Source organism: Notamacropus eugenii, chromosome X (assembly GCF_028372415.1).
Source record: "Notamacropus eugenii isolate mMacEug1 chromosome X, mMacEug1.pri_v2, whole genome shotgun sequence".
Classification (NCBI taxonomy): domain Eukaryota; kingdom Metazoa; phylum Chordata; class Mammalia; order Diprotodontia; family Macropodidae; genus Notamacropus; species Notamacropus eugenii.
This window is the reverse complement of record NC_092879.1, coordinates 78,948,230-78,965,709: the sequence shown is the minus strand read 5'-3', so window position 1 is coordinate 78,965,709 and position 17,480 is coordinate 78,948,230. Positions and strand designations below refer to the sequence as shown.

General features: G+C 39.4%; 1 protein-coding gene across 4 annotated transcripts in view; it reads left to right on the top strand.

Annotated features, from left to right (window-relative positions):
• HDX (highly divergent homeobox) overlaps positions 1-17,480 on the top strand; it is a 102,092-nt gene that overhangs the window by 82,871 nt on the left and 1,741 nt on the right. For all 4 annotated transcript variants that reach the window (XR_011971234.1, XM_072626897.1, XM_072626898.1 and 1 more), the window contains 2 exons: positions 2,246-2,329; positions 13,507-13,629. Coding sequence is in view for 3 of the 4 variants with exons in the window: in XM_072626897.1 (XP_072482998.1) it covers positions 2,246-2,329; positions 13,507-13,629 (207 nt within the window). In the remaining variant the exon portion in view is untranslated. The remainder of the gene's footprint in view (positions 1-2,245; positions 2,330-13,506; positions 13,630-17,480) is intronic.

The following is a 17,480-nucleotide window of genomic DNA, read 5'->3' as shown; positions in this document are numbered from 1 at the left end:
TGTAAGGATTGGCTGAGAAGACAGGTTAGAGCATTCTTTAAACTGAAAAGCATTATGCAAAGGACAGCCTCGTTAATATTTTTATTGTTGCTTCTACACTCCCAACACTCAGATCTCTAGACAGGGAGTAGAGCTGCAGATTGGATTTCACGGGTATCCATGCTGGTGGGGGTTAGCACTAGCTGTTTTCCACTCAAATATTACATCCACCAATCCCTAATGGGGCAACAAAAGGAAAGATGCTTTTGCTTTGTTCTAGGGAAAGTTGTATTTTTTTTCTCAGGTAGGTAGTAATGATTTTCCCCTGTTATGAATTGTGTTAATAACATTCTTAAATTCCACAGGGTAATCTCCCCCCAGCATAAACAGCAGAGCCATGCTATAGATTTCCATTCCATTGCAAGATGCCAATCGGAGGCTCTACAGATATAAAACTCTTCCCCCTTAAAGAAATGCTTGTTTTCTAGCCTGCCTCTCTCTGCGCTATGTCTCCTCTGCAGCAGACATTTGAAGATAATGAATGAAGTCATGGCATGGGATGACTCACAGTCACTTAGGCACCTAATTTTTCAAGAACAATTGATTTTCAAAGACCAAACTCCAAACTTTCAAAGGTTGCTCGCCTCTGCCTGTACCCTTTTAGTGGCCCCAATTATTTATGGATGACAAATTACCCAGGCTTAGAATGTCTATTTGTGGGCTGAAATCCCTAAGGTGGCCCATGCCCACTCCCTACAGGTTAGGCAACAATAAAATTGCCCAGTTGCTTTTCCCAGAGCCCAATCCAGACCAAAAAAAAAAAAAAAAAAAAAGGACCAGCTCCAAAGTCCGAAGAGAGCCACCATGATTAAGCTCCACATTTATTGTGATTATAACAGAAAACAAAACATTAGATTCATCTCCAGGCAGCAGTAGAAAGCAATTTCACTGCAGCCATCCTATTGACTCAGAAGCCTTCAGGTCACAAGCCCCATAATGGTATTGTATCCTCATAGGCAATATATCAAATATGATCTTTCGAACTTTGCCTATGACTTTTAATCACTATATATATTGCTGGGTGGGAAGCCTCAACTCAGCTTCTGCCTATGACATATTGCCGTTAATGTACTCCTTCTTAAAGGCTGCCTAGTGACCAGACCTGCCTTTGCTTTAATTTGGCCCTCCGTTTGGGTCGAGAGAATTGGAGACTATTGAGTTTTTTGACTTGTGTTTTTCATGTGCTAAAGGGAGAGAGATCTGGCCCAGAGTTTCTGAGGACTTCTTTATTTGGTTTAACCCAAAGCCAGAAATTTCAGTTCTTAGCAAACTTGCCTCTTTGGCTAGATTTGTTTTTGTCGGCAGTTTGGATTTCTGGCAAAGAGGATTATTCAATCATTCAACAAATATTTATTGAGTGCATTATTGTGCGTGCAATGCTGTGGTTCAAATACTTTCATGCCAGAGCTTGGTATTTTCTAGTTTTTATTCCTCTCTTTGTTTAGTGGTTATTGGCCACTGAAGGAAACAAATTATCAGGCATTTTTTCAGCATTGCATCCTAAAAGCCCCTTTCAATTGTACAGTCAGCTCTCAATTATCTAGCCTAATGGAAAGAAGCAGCGGCATGGATCGTCAAAAAGAACAGATAATAACAATCCTGGATATTTGGCTTTGGAGTGTCCTCTGGTTGGCTTTGACTTGTTATGTTGCTGCTTTAAAGGCGAAATTAGAGGGAGAGAGATTTTGACACAGTGGTACAAAGAGCGTTCTAACAATGAGAGCTGTCCAAAAATGAATGGCTTGCCTTGGGACATGGAAGTCTTAGTATCAGAATATGATAGAGCTAGGAGAGACCTTGGAGATCATTTGGCCAATCTCCCTCCTTTAACAGACGAATAAATGGAGGTCCAAAGTAGAGAACTTCCTGGCACTCAAAGTATTAAAGGAGAGCCTGCTGGAGAGGAGGCTACAAAGGGGTCACCACACTGGATGAACAACAAGGGTCCCTCTAACCCTGAGATTCCATGATTCTCTTAATGTTAAAATAATTTTCTATTTTGGGCATATATCCATGAAAGGTACAGGGAGATGGTGTACCATGGTGCAAAGAAACCAGCCTAGAATTTGGAGCTTATTCCAGTTATCCAGAGTGGATAATCCCCACACAGATAATCAAAAATAGATTGTACGTACTTGCACTGGGAAGTGATGTCTACAATAAAAATAATTATGCATTTAATAGCACTTTTCTTCTTATGTTACAGAAAATAGAAATAATTGATGATGAAGAAAGTGATATGATAAGTAATTCGGAAGTGGAGCAAATGAGTTCTCTGTTGGATTATAAGGTAGAAGTAATTTTGGATTTTTTAATCTTAATTTTATTGATATCATTTGGTCTCATTAAAAATAATTTTGAACTCTACATTTCCAGCTCTCATCCTATCCTATCTGAAACCATCTAATGAGTATTTATTAAGCTCTTACTGTTTGCAAATCATTGTGTCAGCTACTGGGGATATAAGACAAACCAAAATATGATCCCTGTCTTGAAGGAACTCATCTCCCAGTTGGGAGGGGGGTGGAACCTATAAACAACTAAGCATCTTGATAACCCCAAGGCATTAATGCCACATGTTGACCCCAGGCCTGTGCTACTGTCTTCTGGGAAGTTCAGTGCCCCAAGGTATCTCATCAACTCCCTCAACCCACATTGGTACCAATTAGGGAATCAGGGGAAACAGACTTTGGTGAGACCAGAGGTTATGGACTGCTGGCATCAGAGGGAGGACCTCATGATGTCAAAATTTTTTTTCTTTTTACTCATATCTGTTTGCATCAAAGTGAATCTTTTTCAAATGAGGGAGCTGCAGGAGCTTCTTGCGCCATGATATTTTTGTTTCTCTGCCTTTTGAGGTAGCAAAAAGCCTTTCATATTTTTATCTTGGAATAGAATTCGTTCTAAAGAGTAAATTATTTTCTTTATATGATAATTTACCCGTTCTATGGGACATTAAAAAAAGAATCTTCAGAGCATTTTTAATGGCTAAGGAGACTACAGAATGAATATGAATAGAGGTGACCTTTTCTTAATGTCACTTGTCACTGAGCTGAATGGCTTGTTGTGACAGGATGCCATACATAACTTTGTTTGTTTTGATTAAATTTTGACATCAGCGATCAGTCTTTATGTCCATATGTTGGCCACACAGGTGTTTGTGCCGTCCCTTGGTGAATCAGCATCCTCTGCCCATGGAGAGCTTTGCTTCCTTCCGTGGCTGTATCTTAATGCCCCAAAGTTCTTTCCTTTGAGTGCCTTTAGTGTTTAGAGCAGAGCTGGGAAATCAGTAGATGTTCACTGAGAGGAGCATTTCACTGGAAAAGACAACAGCTGTCATTTTCTACAAAATCTTTTCAGTTTTGCCAGTTATTTCATTGGCCAGATTCTGTTTTCCAAATGTTCCTAACACATCAGGTTTTCAAATATTGGAGAACACAAATACAGAAGGAAACTGTCTTTTAAGAGATCTTTGCAAAGGAGGTCAGGGAAGACAATCTGATCATGTGCTTACTTACAGCTGTCTTTCCCACTAAGAATTATTCAGGTGAGCCCTTCTGGGGACGAAGAGCGTGTTCTAATCCTTCTTACATGTCATTCAGTAAGTCAGGAAACCTTGAGCAGGCACCTCCAGTATGCAGAGCCCTGGGCACCCCACGGTGGAAGCTGACAGAGCCCCACAAGCCACCACTTGTCAGAGGTGTCAGCCCTGCATCTGTCATTAATTGACATGTACAGTCAATTAATGACTTGGGCAAGTCTCTTCTCTCCTAGCCACCATTTCCCTGTCTGTGGAAGGGGATTGAAATGGAGACTATTGAAGGTCCCCTGTAGCTGCACAATCTCTGACTCCTGGTCAGAGGGCCACATTGTCCAGATGTAAAGTGGTTCCCTAGCAATGCAGATGGGAATTGGGCCCAGGGCTTATTTAGTAAGCTCACTTCCTAAGGCTCCTTTCCCTGAGGCTTCTGAGCTGCTTGAGGAAGTTCAAAGGCCAGGCCCAGGAGGTTGTATGGTCCAGTTATGCCAATTAGCTTTTGTGCCAGGCTGTAAAGGGCATTTAGTATCCTGGCCCTTTTCATTGTAGCAGGTGCTGTAGGGAACAACGAGCTGTTTCACTGTTACTTGCAGGGAGGAGGGGCTTTCAAGTCCTCCCCTCCTCCCCCATGAACGATTTTGTTGGAACTTGCAAACACCAGTACATGTAGAGTAGCCAGAGGATTGCAGAACTGGTATTGGCGTGTTTGGCAATTCCATTCATTTAGGCACCTTGCTTCCCAGGGAAGGCCGCATTGAAAATCAGATTGCAATGCCTAATCTGTATTGGACCATAATGTGGATTTTACCTTTACCCTGCTTAAAAGAAATTATTACACTGTGCATGCAAATGCCCCCCCACACGCATGCACGCACACACACACACACGCGCACACACACACACACACACACACACACGGTTATTTGGCTCCTCTAGACAAGTGTTTTTTCTTTTTTTTAGTTTAACGTTGATTTATGTAGTAGAATGTCATCTTGGGAAGGATCCACCTCCCTCCTCCCCACTCTCCGCCCCCAACCTCTGCAGTGCTATGATGCAAATACGAGTCACTATGAAATCAATTCAGCTTTTCTGTTTGGTGTTAATTATAAATTACTGAGTGGTTTGGTTTTTTTTTCCCCCTCGAGCATTGGGTTGAATCTACATGTTATTCTTGTGATTCCATGTTGCGAATGGAAAGAATACCTTCTTTGTATATTCTCTTGTTGCTATCCATTGATACTGATTGTAGACATTTGGAAGCTTCCGACTGGGTCGTAGCTTTGGAAACCCATATTGTGAAAGAGTGCCAAGCCCAGACCAAGTCCTTGTGTGATGCACGGTGGTGGGCAAAGGCCCTGAGGCCCGTTTGTCTGGGTCAGAAAAACGACCTCAACTTTGGCAGCTATAAGCAGGCTCACTGATAGATTCAGCAAGGATGGAAGAAAGCAAGCATTTATAAGGGCCTCCTCTGTGCCAGGCGCTGCTAAGCACTTTCAAAATATTATTTCCATTTGATCCTCACAACACCCCTAGGGGATAAATACTGTTTTTATCCCCATTTTATAGCTGAAAAAACTGAGGCAGACCGATATTAAGGGACTTGTCCAGGATCACACAGTAAGTAAGTGTCTGAAGCTGATTGTAACTTAGGTCTTCCTTCCTTAAGGACTGGCAATCTGTCCACTGTGCCATTAGCTGCCTCCCTTCCTCTGCAAGGATCCTCGAATGCTTCCTATAAGTCATCCTGTCGGATAAGAGCTTCCATCTAATTGAGTGGATTTAGCAGCAAGACAAATGAGCTCATTGTGGTGTGGGTAACTCAGTCAGTGCTCTTTTTTCAGTGCCTCCCATAAGCCCCTCCTTTTCCCTGGAAATTACTCGGGCTACACGTAACAAATTACAGATAATCTAGAAAATGGTCAGTATATTTGCAAAGAGTGGACCATGGAAGGGTCTACAAGATGATTTCAAAGCTGTTTATGTTATCATAACACTACATGACTCCTTAGAATTTGTCTGAAAAATAAAGGACCTGAATCTGCAGAGATAACTCTATGACCTTTGTAAGCATGAATTAATTTTTTAAAAGTGATCTCTAATGGATTGTGAGTGCAGCTAGGAAAGGACTGCATAAGGACCAAATGGGAGATAATGATGCTTTATAGAAAAAAGTCTTCCTGGGTAGCACTTTACTAATACTGCTGCCTTGACAACTACTACTAATAAAGGCTGGAGGCCTTAAATGAGGCCAGCCTGCTAGAAGCAGAACATGGGCAATTTTATTGCCAAGCTTGTAGTAAACCTGCTTGTCAATACAAAATGCCTCTTGATAAGGAACTGCGTTTGTACAAATGATTTATTTCTGATCAAGCTGTCTGCAAAGGCAGATCCCAGAGGCAGTGTGGTAAATGGTGTCACCTACACATTTTGTGCACTGGATGTGATTTTTTCTTGGCCACCTCAGTCAAGACAGCCAAAATGACAAGAAGCTCTCATTGTTAGCATGTTTTTATATAACTCTTTATCAACATTATTTTAAAAAATTTTCTTATTTATTTTTTCAATTACATGTAAAAAAATTAACAAATATTTTTAAAAGTTTTGAGTTCCAAATACTCTCCTTCCCTCCCTCTCCTCCCTCTTCCTCCAAAAGGCAAGCAATATGATATAGATCATACATGTGCAGTCATGCAAAACATATTAGTCATATTGTGAAAGAAAACACAGACCAAAAAAATAAGAAAAATTTAAAAAGTTAATAAGTATGCTTTTAGCTGCACTCACACTCCATTGATTCTTTCTCTGGAGGTGGACAGCAGTTTTCATCGTAAGTCTTTTAGAATTGTCTTGGGTCATTGTACTGCTGAGAATACCTAAGTTATTCACAGGCAGTCCCCCTTATAGTATTGCTGTTAATGTGTACAACGTTCTCCTGGTTCTGCTCATTTCACTTTGCATCAGATTATACAAATCTTAACATATTTTCTGAGAGCATCCTGCCCATCATTTCTTATAGCAAAATATTATTCCATCACGATCATAAAACGCAACTTACTCAGTCATTCCCCAGTTGATGGACATCCACTCAGTTTCTAATTCCTTGCCACCACAAAAAAATAGCTGCTATAAATATTTTTTTTGTAAAAAGCTGATTTTTTTCCCTTTGGGATAGACCTAGTAGTAATACTTCTGGGTCAAATGGCATGTACAGTTTTATAACCGTTTGGACATAATTCCAAATTGTTCTATAAGTATTTTTGTACATATAGGTCCTTTTCCTTTTTGTATCTCTTTGGGATACAGACTTATTAGTGGTATTGCTGGGTCAAAGGGCATGCAGTCTTTTAGGAACAATTCCAAATTGCTCTCCTTAGTGGTTAGATCAGTTCACAACTCCATCAGCGGTGCATTTGTGTCCCAGTTTTTCACATCCCCTTCATTTGTCATTTTCCTTTTCTGTCATATTAGCTAATCTCATAGGCATAAGGTGATACCTCAGAGTTGTTTTAATTTGCATTTCTCTTATCAGTGGTGATTTGGAGCTTTTTTTATTTCATTTGGCTATAGATAGCTTTGATTTCTCCTTCTGAAAACTGCCTGTTCATATCCTTTGACCATTTCTCAATTAGGGAATGACACGTACTCTTATAAATTTAACTCAGTTCTCTATATACTTAAGAAATGAACTCTTTATCAGAAAAACTTGCTCTAAAATTGTTTTCCCAGTTTTCTGCTTTCCTTCTAATCTTGGCTGAACTGCTTTTGTTTGTGCAAAAACTTTTTAATTTAATGTAATCAAAATAATCCATTTTATATCCCATAATGCTCTCTATCTCTTGTTTGATCATAAATTCTTCTTTTATTCATAAATCTGACTGGCAAAATATTCCATGCTCCTCTAATTTGCTTATATTACCCTTTATGTCTAAATCATGTACCCATTTTGGCTATATCTTGGTATACAGTGTGAGATTTTGGTCTATACCTAGCTTCTGTCCAACTGTTTTTCAATTTTCTCAGGAATTTTTGTCACTAGTTTTCAAATAGTTTTTTAGTTGATTTTCTAGGATTCTCAAAACATCATCTACAAAAAGTGATAGTTTTGTTTCCTCATCGCCTGTTCCAATTCCTTCAATTTATTTTTCTTCTCTTATTGCTATAGCTAGTGTTTCTAGTACAATATTCAGTAATAGTGGTGATAATAGGCATCCCTGCTTCACCTCTGATCTGATCTTATTGGTAAGTCTTCTAGCTTCTCCCCATTAGAGATAATTCTTGCTGATGGTTTTAGATAGATTCCACTTATCACTTTAAGGAAAGTTCTATTTATTCCTATGCTTTCAAGTGTTTTTAATAGGAATGAGTGCTGTCTTTAATCAAAAGCTTTTTTTACGTCTGTTGAGGTAATATGGTTTTTGTTGTTTTACTTATTGATATAGTTATATTGATAGATTTCCTAATATTAAACCAGCCCTGTATTCCTAGTAAAAATCCTAGCTGGTCTTAGTGTATGATCTGCAGGATATTTTGCTATAATCTCCTTGCTACTAATTTATTTAAGTTTTTTGCATCAATATTCATTGAGGAAATTGTTCTATAGTTTTCTTCCTCTGTTTTTGCTTTTCCTGGTCTAGGTATCAGCACCATATTTGTGTTTTAAAAGGAATGGTGGTAGGACTCTTTCTTTGCCTATTTTTCAAATAGTTTATATAGTATTAGAATTAATTTTATAGTATTAGATTAGTATTATATAATATTAGATATTGATTATATAGTATTAGAATTAATTGTTCTTCAAATGTTGCGTGAATCTATGAAGTCCTGGGGATTTTTTCTTAGGGAGCTCATTGATAGCTTGTTCAATTTATTTTTTCTGAAATAGTTCTTTAAATGTTGTATTTCCTCTCCTGCTAATCTGGGCAATTTATATTTTTATAAACATTCATCAATTTCACTTAGATTGTTAGATTTATTGGCATATACTTGGGCAAAATAGCTGCCAATAATTGCTTTAATTTCCTCTTCATTGGTGGTGAATTCACCCATTTCATTTTTCATATTGTTAATTAGGTTTTCTTCTTTCTTTTTTTTTAAAATCAAACTAACTAATGTTTTATCTATTTCATGGATTTTTTCACAAAACTAATTCCTAGTTTTATTTATTAGTTCAATGGTTTTCTTACTTTGAATTTTATTAATCTCTCCTTTGAGTTTTCAGGATTTCCATTTTGGTGTTTAATTGGTCATTTTTAATTTGTTCTTTTTCTAATTGTTTTAGTTACATGCCCAGTTCATTGATGTGCTCTTTATTTTATTGATATAAATGTTTAGAGATATAAATTTTCCCCTAAGTACTGCTTTGGCTGTACCCCATAAAGTTTGATATGTTGTCTCATTGTTGTCAATGTCTTTAATGAAATTGTTTCTTTGATTAACAAATCATTTGACTCACTCATTATTTAGGATTAGATTATTTAGTTTCTAATTAATTTTTAATATGTTTCCATGACTCTTTATTGAGTATAATTGTATTGCATTATGCTCTGAAAAGTTTACATTTAATATTTTGGATTTTCTACATTGGATTTTCTACATACATGATACAGGGTCAGTTTTTGTGTAAGTGTCATGTACTGCTGAGAAAAAGGTATATTCCCTTTCTGTTCCCATTCAGTTTTCTCCAGAGTTCTGTCACTAACTCTTACAAAATTCTATTCATCTCCTTAATTTCTTTCTTGTTTATTTTATGGTTAGATTTATCTACTTCCGAGAAGGGAAAGTTGAAGTCCCTGACTAATACAGTTCTAATGTTTTATTTCCTCTTGTAACTCATTTAACTTTTCCTTTAAGAATTTGAATACTATACCATTTGATGTATATATGTTTAATATTACTGTTACTTCACTGACTACCTTTTAGCGAAAGTACCCTTTAGCAAAATGTAGTTTCCCTGATGATCTCTTTTAATTAGATGTATTTTTACTTTTGCTTTGTCTGAGATCATGATTGTTACCTCTACTTTTTTTTTTTACTTCAGCTGAAGTATAATAGATTCTGCTCCAGCCTCTTACCTTTACTCTATGTGTGTCTCTCTGCTTCAAGTATATTTCTTATAAACAACATATTGTCAGGTTCTGGTTTTTAAATCCACTCTGCTATCTGCTTCTGCTTTATGGGTAAGTTCATCCCATTCCCGTTCAGTTATGATTTCTGTGTATTTCCCTCTATCCCATTTTTCCCCACTTTTTATCCTTCTCTTGGTCTCCTTTCACCCTCTCCCTCCTCAGAAGTCTGTTTTGTTTCTGACCCCTGCCTTCCCCCATCCACCTTTCCCTTTATCATTCTTCCTGTCTCTTATTCCCTTCCTTCTGTTTTCCTGTAGGGCAAGATGGATTTCTATACCTGAGTGTGTACATTATTCCTTCTTTGAGCCAATTCCAGTGAGAGTAAGGTTCAAGTATTGTCCCCTCCTCCATCTTCCCCTGCACTATAAAAGCTTTTCCCTTCACACCTCTTTAATGTGAGATAATTGCCCCAAGTCTACCTTACGCTCCCCACTTCTGCCAATGCATCTTTCTTTATCATCCCCTAATTTTTTAAAAATCATCATATCATAGTCAACTCATTCCTGTGCCCCTTGTCTATGTCTTCTAACTACCTTATCAATGACAAAGTTCTTAGGAGTTACAAGTATTTTCTTCTTGTGTAGGAATATAAGCAATTTAAATTTATTGAATCCCTTATGATTTCTCTCTCATGTTTACTTTCATATTCTTCTCTTGAGTCTTGTATTTGAAAGTCAAATTTTCTTTTCAGTTCTGGTCTTTTCATCAGGAATGCTTGAAAGTCCTCTATTTCATCAAATATCCATTTTTACCCTGAAGAATTAGACTCAGTTTTTCTGGGCCCGTTATTCTTAGTTGTAATCCTAGCTCTCTTGTTCTCTGGAATATCTCATTCTAAACCCTCTGATCTTTTAATGCAGAAACTGCTAAATCTTGTGTTATCCTGACTGTTGCTCCACAATATTTGAATTGTTTCTTTCTTGCTGCTTGCAATATTTTTTCCTTGAACTGTGAGCTCTAAAATTTGGCTATAATATTTCTGGGAGTTTTCATTTTGGGATCTCTTTCAGGAGGTGATTAGCAGGTGATTCTTTCCATTTTTATTTTACCCACTGGGGCAGTTTTACTTGATAATTTCTTGAAATATCATGCCTAGGCTCTTTTTTTAATCATAGCTTTCAGATGGTTCAGTAATTCTTAAATTATCTCTCCTCAGTTTGTTTTCTAGGTCAGTTGATTTTTCCAATGAGAGTTTTCTTCTATTGTTTCATTCTTTTGATTGTGTTTTATTATTTCTTCACGTCTCATGGAATCATCAGCTTCCACTTGTCCAGTTCTAATTTTTATGGAATCTTTTTCTTCAGTGAGATTTTATACATCCTTTCCCACTTGTCCAGTTATTCTTTTTAAGGAGTCCTTCTGTTCAGTAGATTTTTGTGCCTCCTTTATCAACCTGTTGACTCTATTTTCATATTGTCTTATATCACTCATTTCTTTTCTCAATTTTTCCTCTACCTCTCTTATTTGATTTTTTAAGTCCTTTTTGAGCTCTTCCAGGAATTCCTTTGGGTCCTGTCACCAATTCACATTTTTCTTTAAAGCTTTGCATGCAGCTGTTTTGACTTTGTTGTCTTGTTCCGAGTTAGTGTCTTGATCTTCCTTGTCACCATAGTAACTTTCTATGGTCAGGTTCTTTTTTGTTGTTCATTGCTCATTTTTTTTACCCTTGACTTTTAACTTTATGTTAAATTTGGGCTCTGCTCATAGGGTAGAGGGGGTACTGTCCCAAGCTTCAGGTTTTTGAGAGCTAGTTCTGGGGATCTATAAGTTTTCAGTTCTTCCAAGATGGTATCATCTAAGAAGAAGTGTTGTCACTGCTCTCCTTGCCTATGCTCTGGTATGTGATAGACTACTAGCACTTTTCTTTGCCCTGGAATTGTGACCAGGGTCCCTGCTCCCCTGCCGCTCCAAGTGCTTTTGTTCATTATGACCCTGTTCCTGCTCTCTTGCAATCACAAGCTTCAGTGCTCCTTTCTGTCTTGGACCTAAGACTAGAACTCCTGCTCCCCCATGAGCAACCACGAACTCTTTTCTCCACCCTGGAACTATAACCAGAGTCCCTGTTCTCCTCTGACCATAAGTGCTAGTGAGCTAGTGTTTCTCCTTATCCTGGGGCTGAGATCCAAAACAGCACATGAGCAATGCAAGAGTTATGTACCCAGTGCCAGTAAAGGGTCTCCTGTAATCTCCTTTTGACAGGTTGTTACTGCCAGTGCAGCTACCCCCAAGGCCCACTGCTGGTTTTCCTAATGCACACACTGCACTGTGCCCCAGATCCAACCACCACCGTGGTTAGCAGAGCTTTCCTGCCAACCTCCTAAGTTGTCTTGCACTGGAAATGTGCTTTATCCTAACCTTTTGTTGATTTTGCCACTCTGGAATTTGATTTGAGGTATTATTTTAAAGTTGTTTAGAAGCGATTTGGGGAGAGTTCACCTGGGTCTCTACTTTTACTCTGCCATCTTGACTCTGCCTCTCAGTGAACACTGTTAGAAGCCCTTGCTAATCTCCTGTACTGGTTGAGACCACCACACTAGGCTTCTATCTTCATCAAATTGACCATATTTCTCTCTCATCTGGCATGTCATGATATGCAAGTAAAAGCCCAGGAGTTAGAGTCAGAAGTTTGGAGTTTGAAATCAGGTACTGTTTGATTTTCTAGCTCTTTGACCTTGGGCAAGTTACTTTGATTCCCTGGGTCTCAGTTTCCTCCTCTATACAATGAGAGGGCTTAGAGATGATTTCTAAGGGCCCTTCCAGTTCTCATTTTCTCTAATTGTTTGGTCTGAGTTGCCTAAGCCAAGTATGTGTCCCTGATGCACTTTAACTAGAGAGTAATAAATACCAGCTTCTGTTTTTAATTCATTTTCCTCCAAAACACTTTCATGTCCATTATTTAATTTGATGTCTCAACAACTATATGGAATCAAAAGTTGGAAATGGCCTTGGGATGCCATCTAGACCAACGTCAAATATTTCTTTTTGTCTTTGTATTCTCAATGCCTGGTATATAGGATGGGTTCAATCAAAAAATGTTTGTTGAATTAAGAGGCTTGGCCAAGGCCACACAGATCAGAAGTGGTTGAACCAGGATTAGAACCAGGGTCCTCTGCTCCACCAGGGCAGGTGTGGTGCCTGTTATACAAATGAGAAAGGTGGAGGCTCTAAGGAAGTGACTTGCTCAAGATCACACAGGCCAGGTTTAGAATGGAAGCATCCTGACTCCCAGTGAGATCCTTGGCCACCTTCTACCCCACTGATGTGAGTGTTTAGGAGAATTTGGGACCCCGTTTGTTTTATGAGAAGGTCTAGGCATCAAGATTATGTACAGGCCCCCAAAGCAGTCCTCACAATCTCCTTTGTGCTTTCCAGGCCACCTTTTGAGAGGCTGTCATATCTAGCTATTCCCAGCACCCCATTTTATCAATGAGCCCTCCTAGCTCTCAGTTAATGGGGGTCTGTCTATTGTTAATCCTAATCTAAGTGCTGATTAGGCTTTGGAAAATTCTCCAGGAAAGGAATTGCTTCATGTATTGTTGAGGTTTTTTTCCTCCTCTGTTACCTTGTGGCAGGATTTTTGACCTTGCAAACTCAGACTTGATCATCTTTACCCAGAGGGATGTTTTCTACGGCAATTCTATTAACGGCCAACCTTTGAGCACTGGAATAATTCAACAGACTTCATTATATTCTCCCCTGTTAGAACTAGACTTTCTCCTTTGTCCCTTTGCTTTGATAGATTTGAGAATTTCCACCTTTCACATATGCTAATGTTGTTGGGGCTGTTTGTCTCTTGGCCTGCAGAATGAAGAAGTCAGATTCATGGAAAATGAGCTGGAGATTCAGAAACAAAAGTACTTTAAACTCCAGGCATTTGTGAGAAGCTTGATCCTAGCCATGAAAGCAGATGATAAAGAACAACAGCAGGTAAGTCGGAGAGGAGACTGGGAGGCTGCTGTGCACCGTGATGACAAGTGCAACACACTACGACTTTTCTATATATTTTGTCACGTCTCTTCTTCATTCTGTTTTTGCACTAAAGCAAGGACTCTTATCCTGTAATTTTCCTTCTTCCTCTCCCTACCACCCACCCCAGGAATACAATTTTCTTCATTCCATCATCATGCTTTGGACACAATCTGTTAGTGGAAAAACAAGATGGCAGACCAGCACATTTGATCAATTAGTATCCTTGCCTTTGGGAAAGAATCATGGGACATCCTTAAACACAAAGCATCCCGGGGCCAAGGGCAACCGACCCAGAATATTCTGAGGGGGAGAAGTTAGCCTTGGGTAGGGCACTTGCCAGGATGCAGTTCATGAGAGTATTGGCCAATTCAGAGACTGTGGAGGAAGAGGGTTCCAGGCCTGGGCCTCACTTACCTATAGGTCTAGTCTAGAGTTCATGGAAGTGTATGCCTTCTGCTCATTAAAACTCCTCACAAAATAAACAGCAAAGGATTTTGGGAAATGCCTGGTGACCATCATCATCTTTTTTCATTGCAGTAGAATGTTCAATTCTTCCATTTAAAAGATCAAGTGTTATGTCTTGGAATAGGGAGAGAAACATACAATTATTTTTTTTAAACATAAAAAAATGTAAGTGTCTGAGATGAGTTTTAAGTCTAGGTCTTCCCAACCATAGGCATAGTCCTCTGCCTATACCAAACTGCCTCCTTTTTTGTTTTTTAGAGCAAAGTAACTTTCCATTACATTCTGATGTTTAGCCATTCTCCACATCAATGGCCACCACTGCCTTTTTCCTATTTTGACTGTCAGGATGAAGACCTTTGCCCTCTTTTATTTTTTTTCTAGTAATTTCTTAATCTTGATAGGATGAATTTTCCTCAAATTCATTTCCACTGAAACAAAGCTAAATGTTGCCATGTGCTATATCACTAATCTGGGACAGAACATAGACCATACATTAGTGGCTCAAGAGGCAGAGAAGAAGCATTTCTCAGGGAATGTCCTCCAAAAGAGCTCAGCCAGTTTGGATCTTTGCCCTAAGGCAGGGCCACACTTAGGTCCATCCCAAAGCAGTAGAGGAGCGCATGATCATAGCCGTAGAGTGAAAAATATCCCTTAGATGCCACCTAGTCCAACCTCTTCATTTTACAGATGAGGAGATTGAGACCCAGAAAAACAAAGTGCTTTGCTTATTGTGGGGCAGAGTGAGACTTTGACCTCAGTAGCTACAAGTTCTGTAGATGTTGAACTCTAGTGATCCAAGCTTCTCTTCAGTTCTTTATATGTTCTAGAGGAAACCTCAGCTCTGAAGCCCAAGGCGAAAGACTTAACTCACTCATGAGACTCCAGCCAGTCTTCATCCCCTCCTCCACCTGCCCACAGCCTCAGTTCAGTCAGCTGTTGATTACCACTGTCAACATGGTTCGAGGGCATTGTTCTCAACTGAATGTATGTAGTGTGGGATTTTGCAATCCCTTCATTCTCAGAAATCTAAAGTATAGGCTCTAAGGACTAATTGTGGTACTTTAGAGTGTGGGCCCAGAGGTATTATACATTTTGAATAATTATAAAGAACAAAATTTGACCCAGTCCTAAGACTGGCCTTTGGAATGTGGTCTTGGACTCTAAGACTGTAGTACCATGATTCAATTATGCGGTCAATTTGGAATTACCAGTGGCATTTGAAATCCACGAACAACCCACAAATTCCTTTTTAGTTTAAAAAGGAAAAAAAAAACCAGGAAGCTAGTAGAAATGCTTCTGTGGCCCAGATTCTATGCTGCAATGACTACATAGACCTCAGACACTAGCTCTGGGATTCTGGGCAAGTCACCTGACTTCTCAGGGTTTTCATTTCCTCATATGTAAAATGGACATAGTAATAATACCCAGCTCTTGGACTTGGAGGATCCAGACTATGGAAGGTGTTTTGCAAGCAGTGTGAACAAGTTGTTAGTAACAGAATGAACTCAAGTGAGCTGGGCTTTCTCCCTTTGTTTTGTTTCTCTGGTAGGGGAGCTAGAGGTATAGAAACATGGTGATGATAGATACCCCACTATGATAGTGGATACCTGCATAATGAACAATGACCTCTTTTGGTGGCTGGTGGCTGGTCTTGGATTCTTCCAGTGTGGTCTGCCGTGGTCTTCAGGTGGCCTAAGGGCTGATCTCTTGTCTTGTTAGCGTTTTGATTGTTACATGACTATAGTTCTGTTCCTGGAAGGAATGAATAAATTTGACATTTAATAATCTTGAAATCGGCTATAATCTTGTTAGCGTGTCATTGAAGGCAGTATCACTTTCCTATGAATCCTGTTGGCTTGTTTGCTTGTCTTTGCTGTGACAACGAGAAACAGGAAGGGTAGGTGAGCTATAAATTGTTTTGCCCCAGCAGTGTGTTCAGGGGCTGAAAAAGTTGGAGAACCATTGGGGTAGGGGAAATTGCAGGTAGCCTAGGTTTTTAATCCCCAGGGATGACTGAGCACCATAACATTGCCCCAGACTGTTAAAGACATTGTCAGCCACAGCTACCGTACTGGTTGTTTTTACTTAGCCAGTTTTCATCATTGCAAGGGATAGTTCAGTTCCTGGTATGGAGGGGAAGGATATTTGGAAATGATTTTGATATAAAAATAAAAGACATCGCTAAAATCTATCCAGAAGAAAAGAGGAAAATGGTTACTAAAGAGAGATGATAAAACCCCTTTCTGTCTTCTTGGTAAAGAGGTCAGAGACCATGGCTACTAACTGCTGCATGCTCTCTCAGACAGGATCAGCTGTGTTACCTGGTTTTTCTTAGTTCACAGGTTGGGGTGTGGGTGGCATGAGGGAATGGATAGCAGGAATGTGGAACCTGTGAAAAACAGAAGACATCAAGGAAACTTACATATTGTGTGTGTGCGTGAGAGGGGTGGGGTGGGAGGGAGAGAGAGAGAGAGAGAGAGAGAGAGAGAGAGAGAGAGAGAGCGCTTAGCCAGTGATCTCTCTTTCCTGGACTTTGATTCCCCCACCTTACAGGAAGGGTAAAGAGCAATTACTGTCCCAAAGTTTGCATCCCCCCACACCTCCATCCCCCTCCACCCTGGCTTCCCATTAACGTTGTAGACACTGATATGGTACTAGTTTGGTTAGAGTCCACTTGTCTCTGCTCCCAAGGCCTATAGCAGTTGAAGGGCAACCAGTAGTCACTGAAGTCAACTGTTTACTTTCTTTGCTGTACAACACAAGCCATCAAAGTAACCCAAAGGTTTGTTCAGGGTGTTCATATTAAAAGCCAAGGTCGTAGTAAGACCTTGACAGTCACCACTTCTTAGTTAACTTTATGCCTCAGCACTCAGTTTTATTTGTTTTCTATATACATACACATACCCATACATAAATAAATATAAATCAAGAGACATGTTGCCTCTGAGACCCAAGTCTTCATACTTCACAAGACACCGACATTAGTCAGCCATGGGTAGTTCAGTGTTGAACAAATACATAATCCTCTTCCCAGACTTGAAATTATCATTCCTAGATTTGATAATGCAGTTGCCTCACGTCCTTTTGGCCCCTGCTATATCTCCTGAAAATCTTAACAAAAGGTCTCGTTAGTGTCTGTTGCAGTGGTTTGCCTTCCTTAATGAGGATGCTTGGCAATTACAAATTGAACTAAGTCCAATCGTTTATTTTGCACAGATTCTGTCTAGCCAGTGCCAGTAATGACTTCCTTGTATCTGACCTTGGTTAGAGGTTAACCAACATACCGGAGATGAAAGCCTCTGCATCCCATTACTGGGATACAGCATCTGAGAAGCCACGTAGCA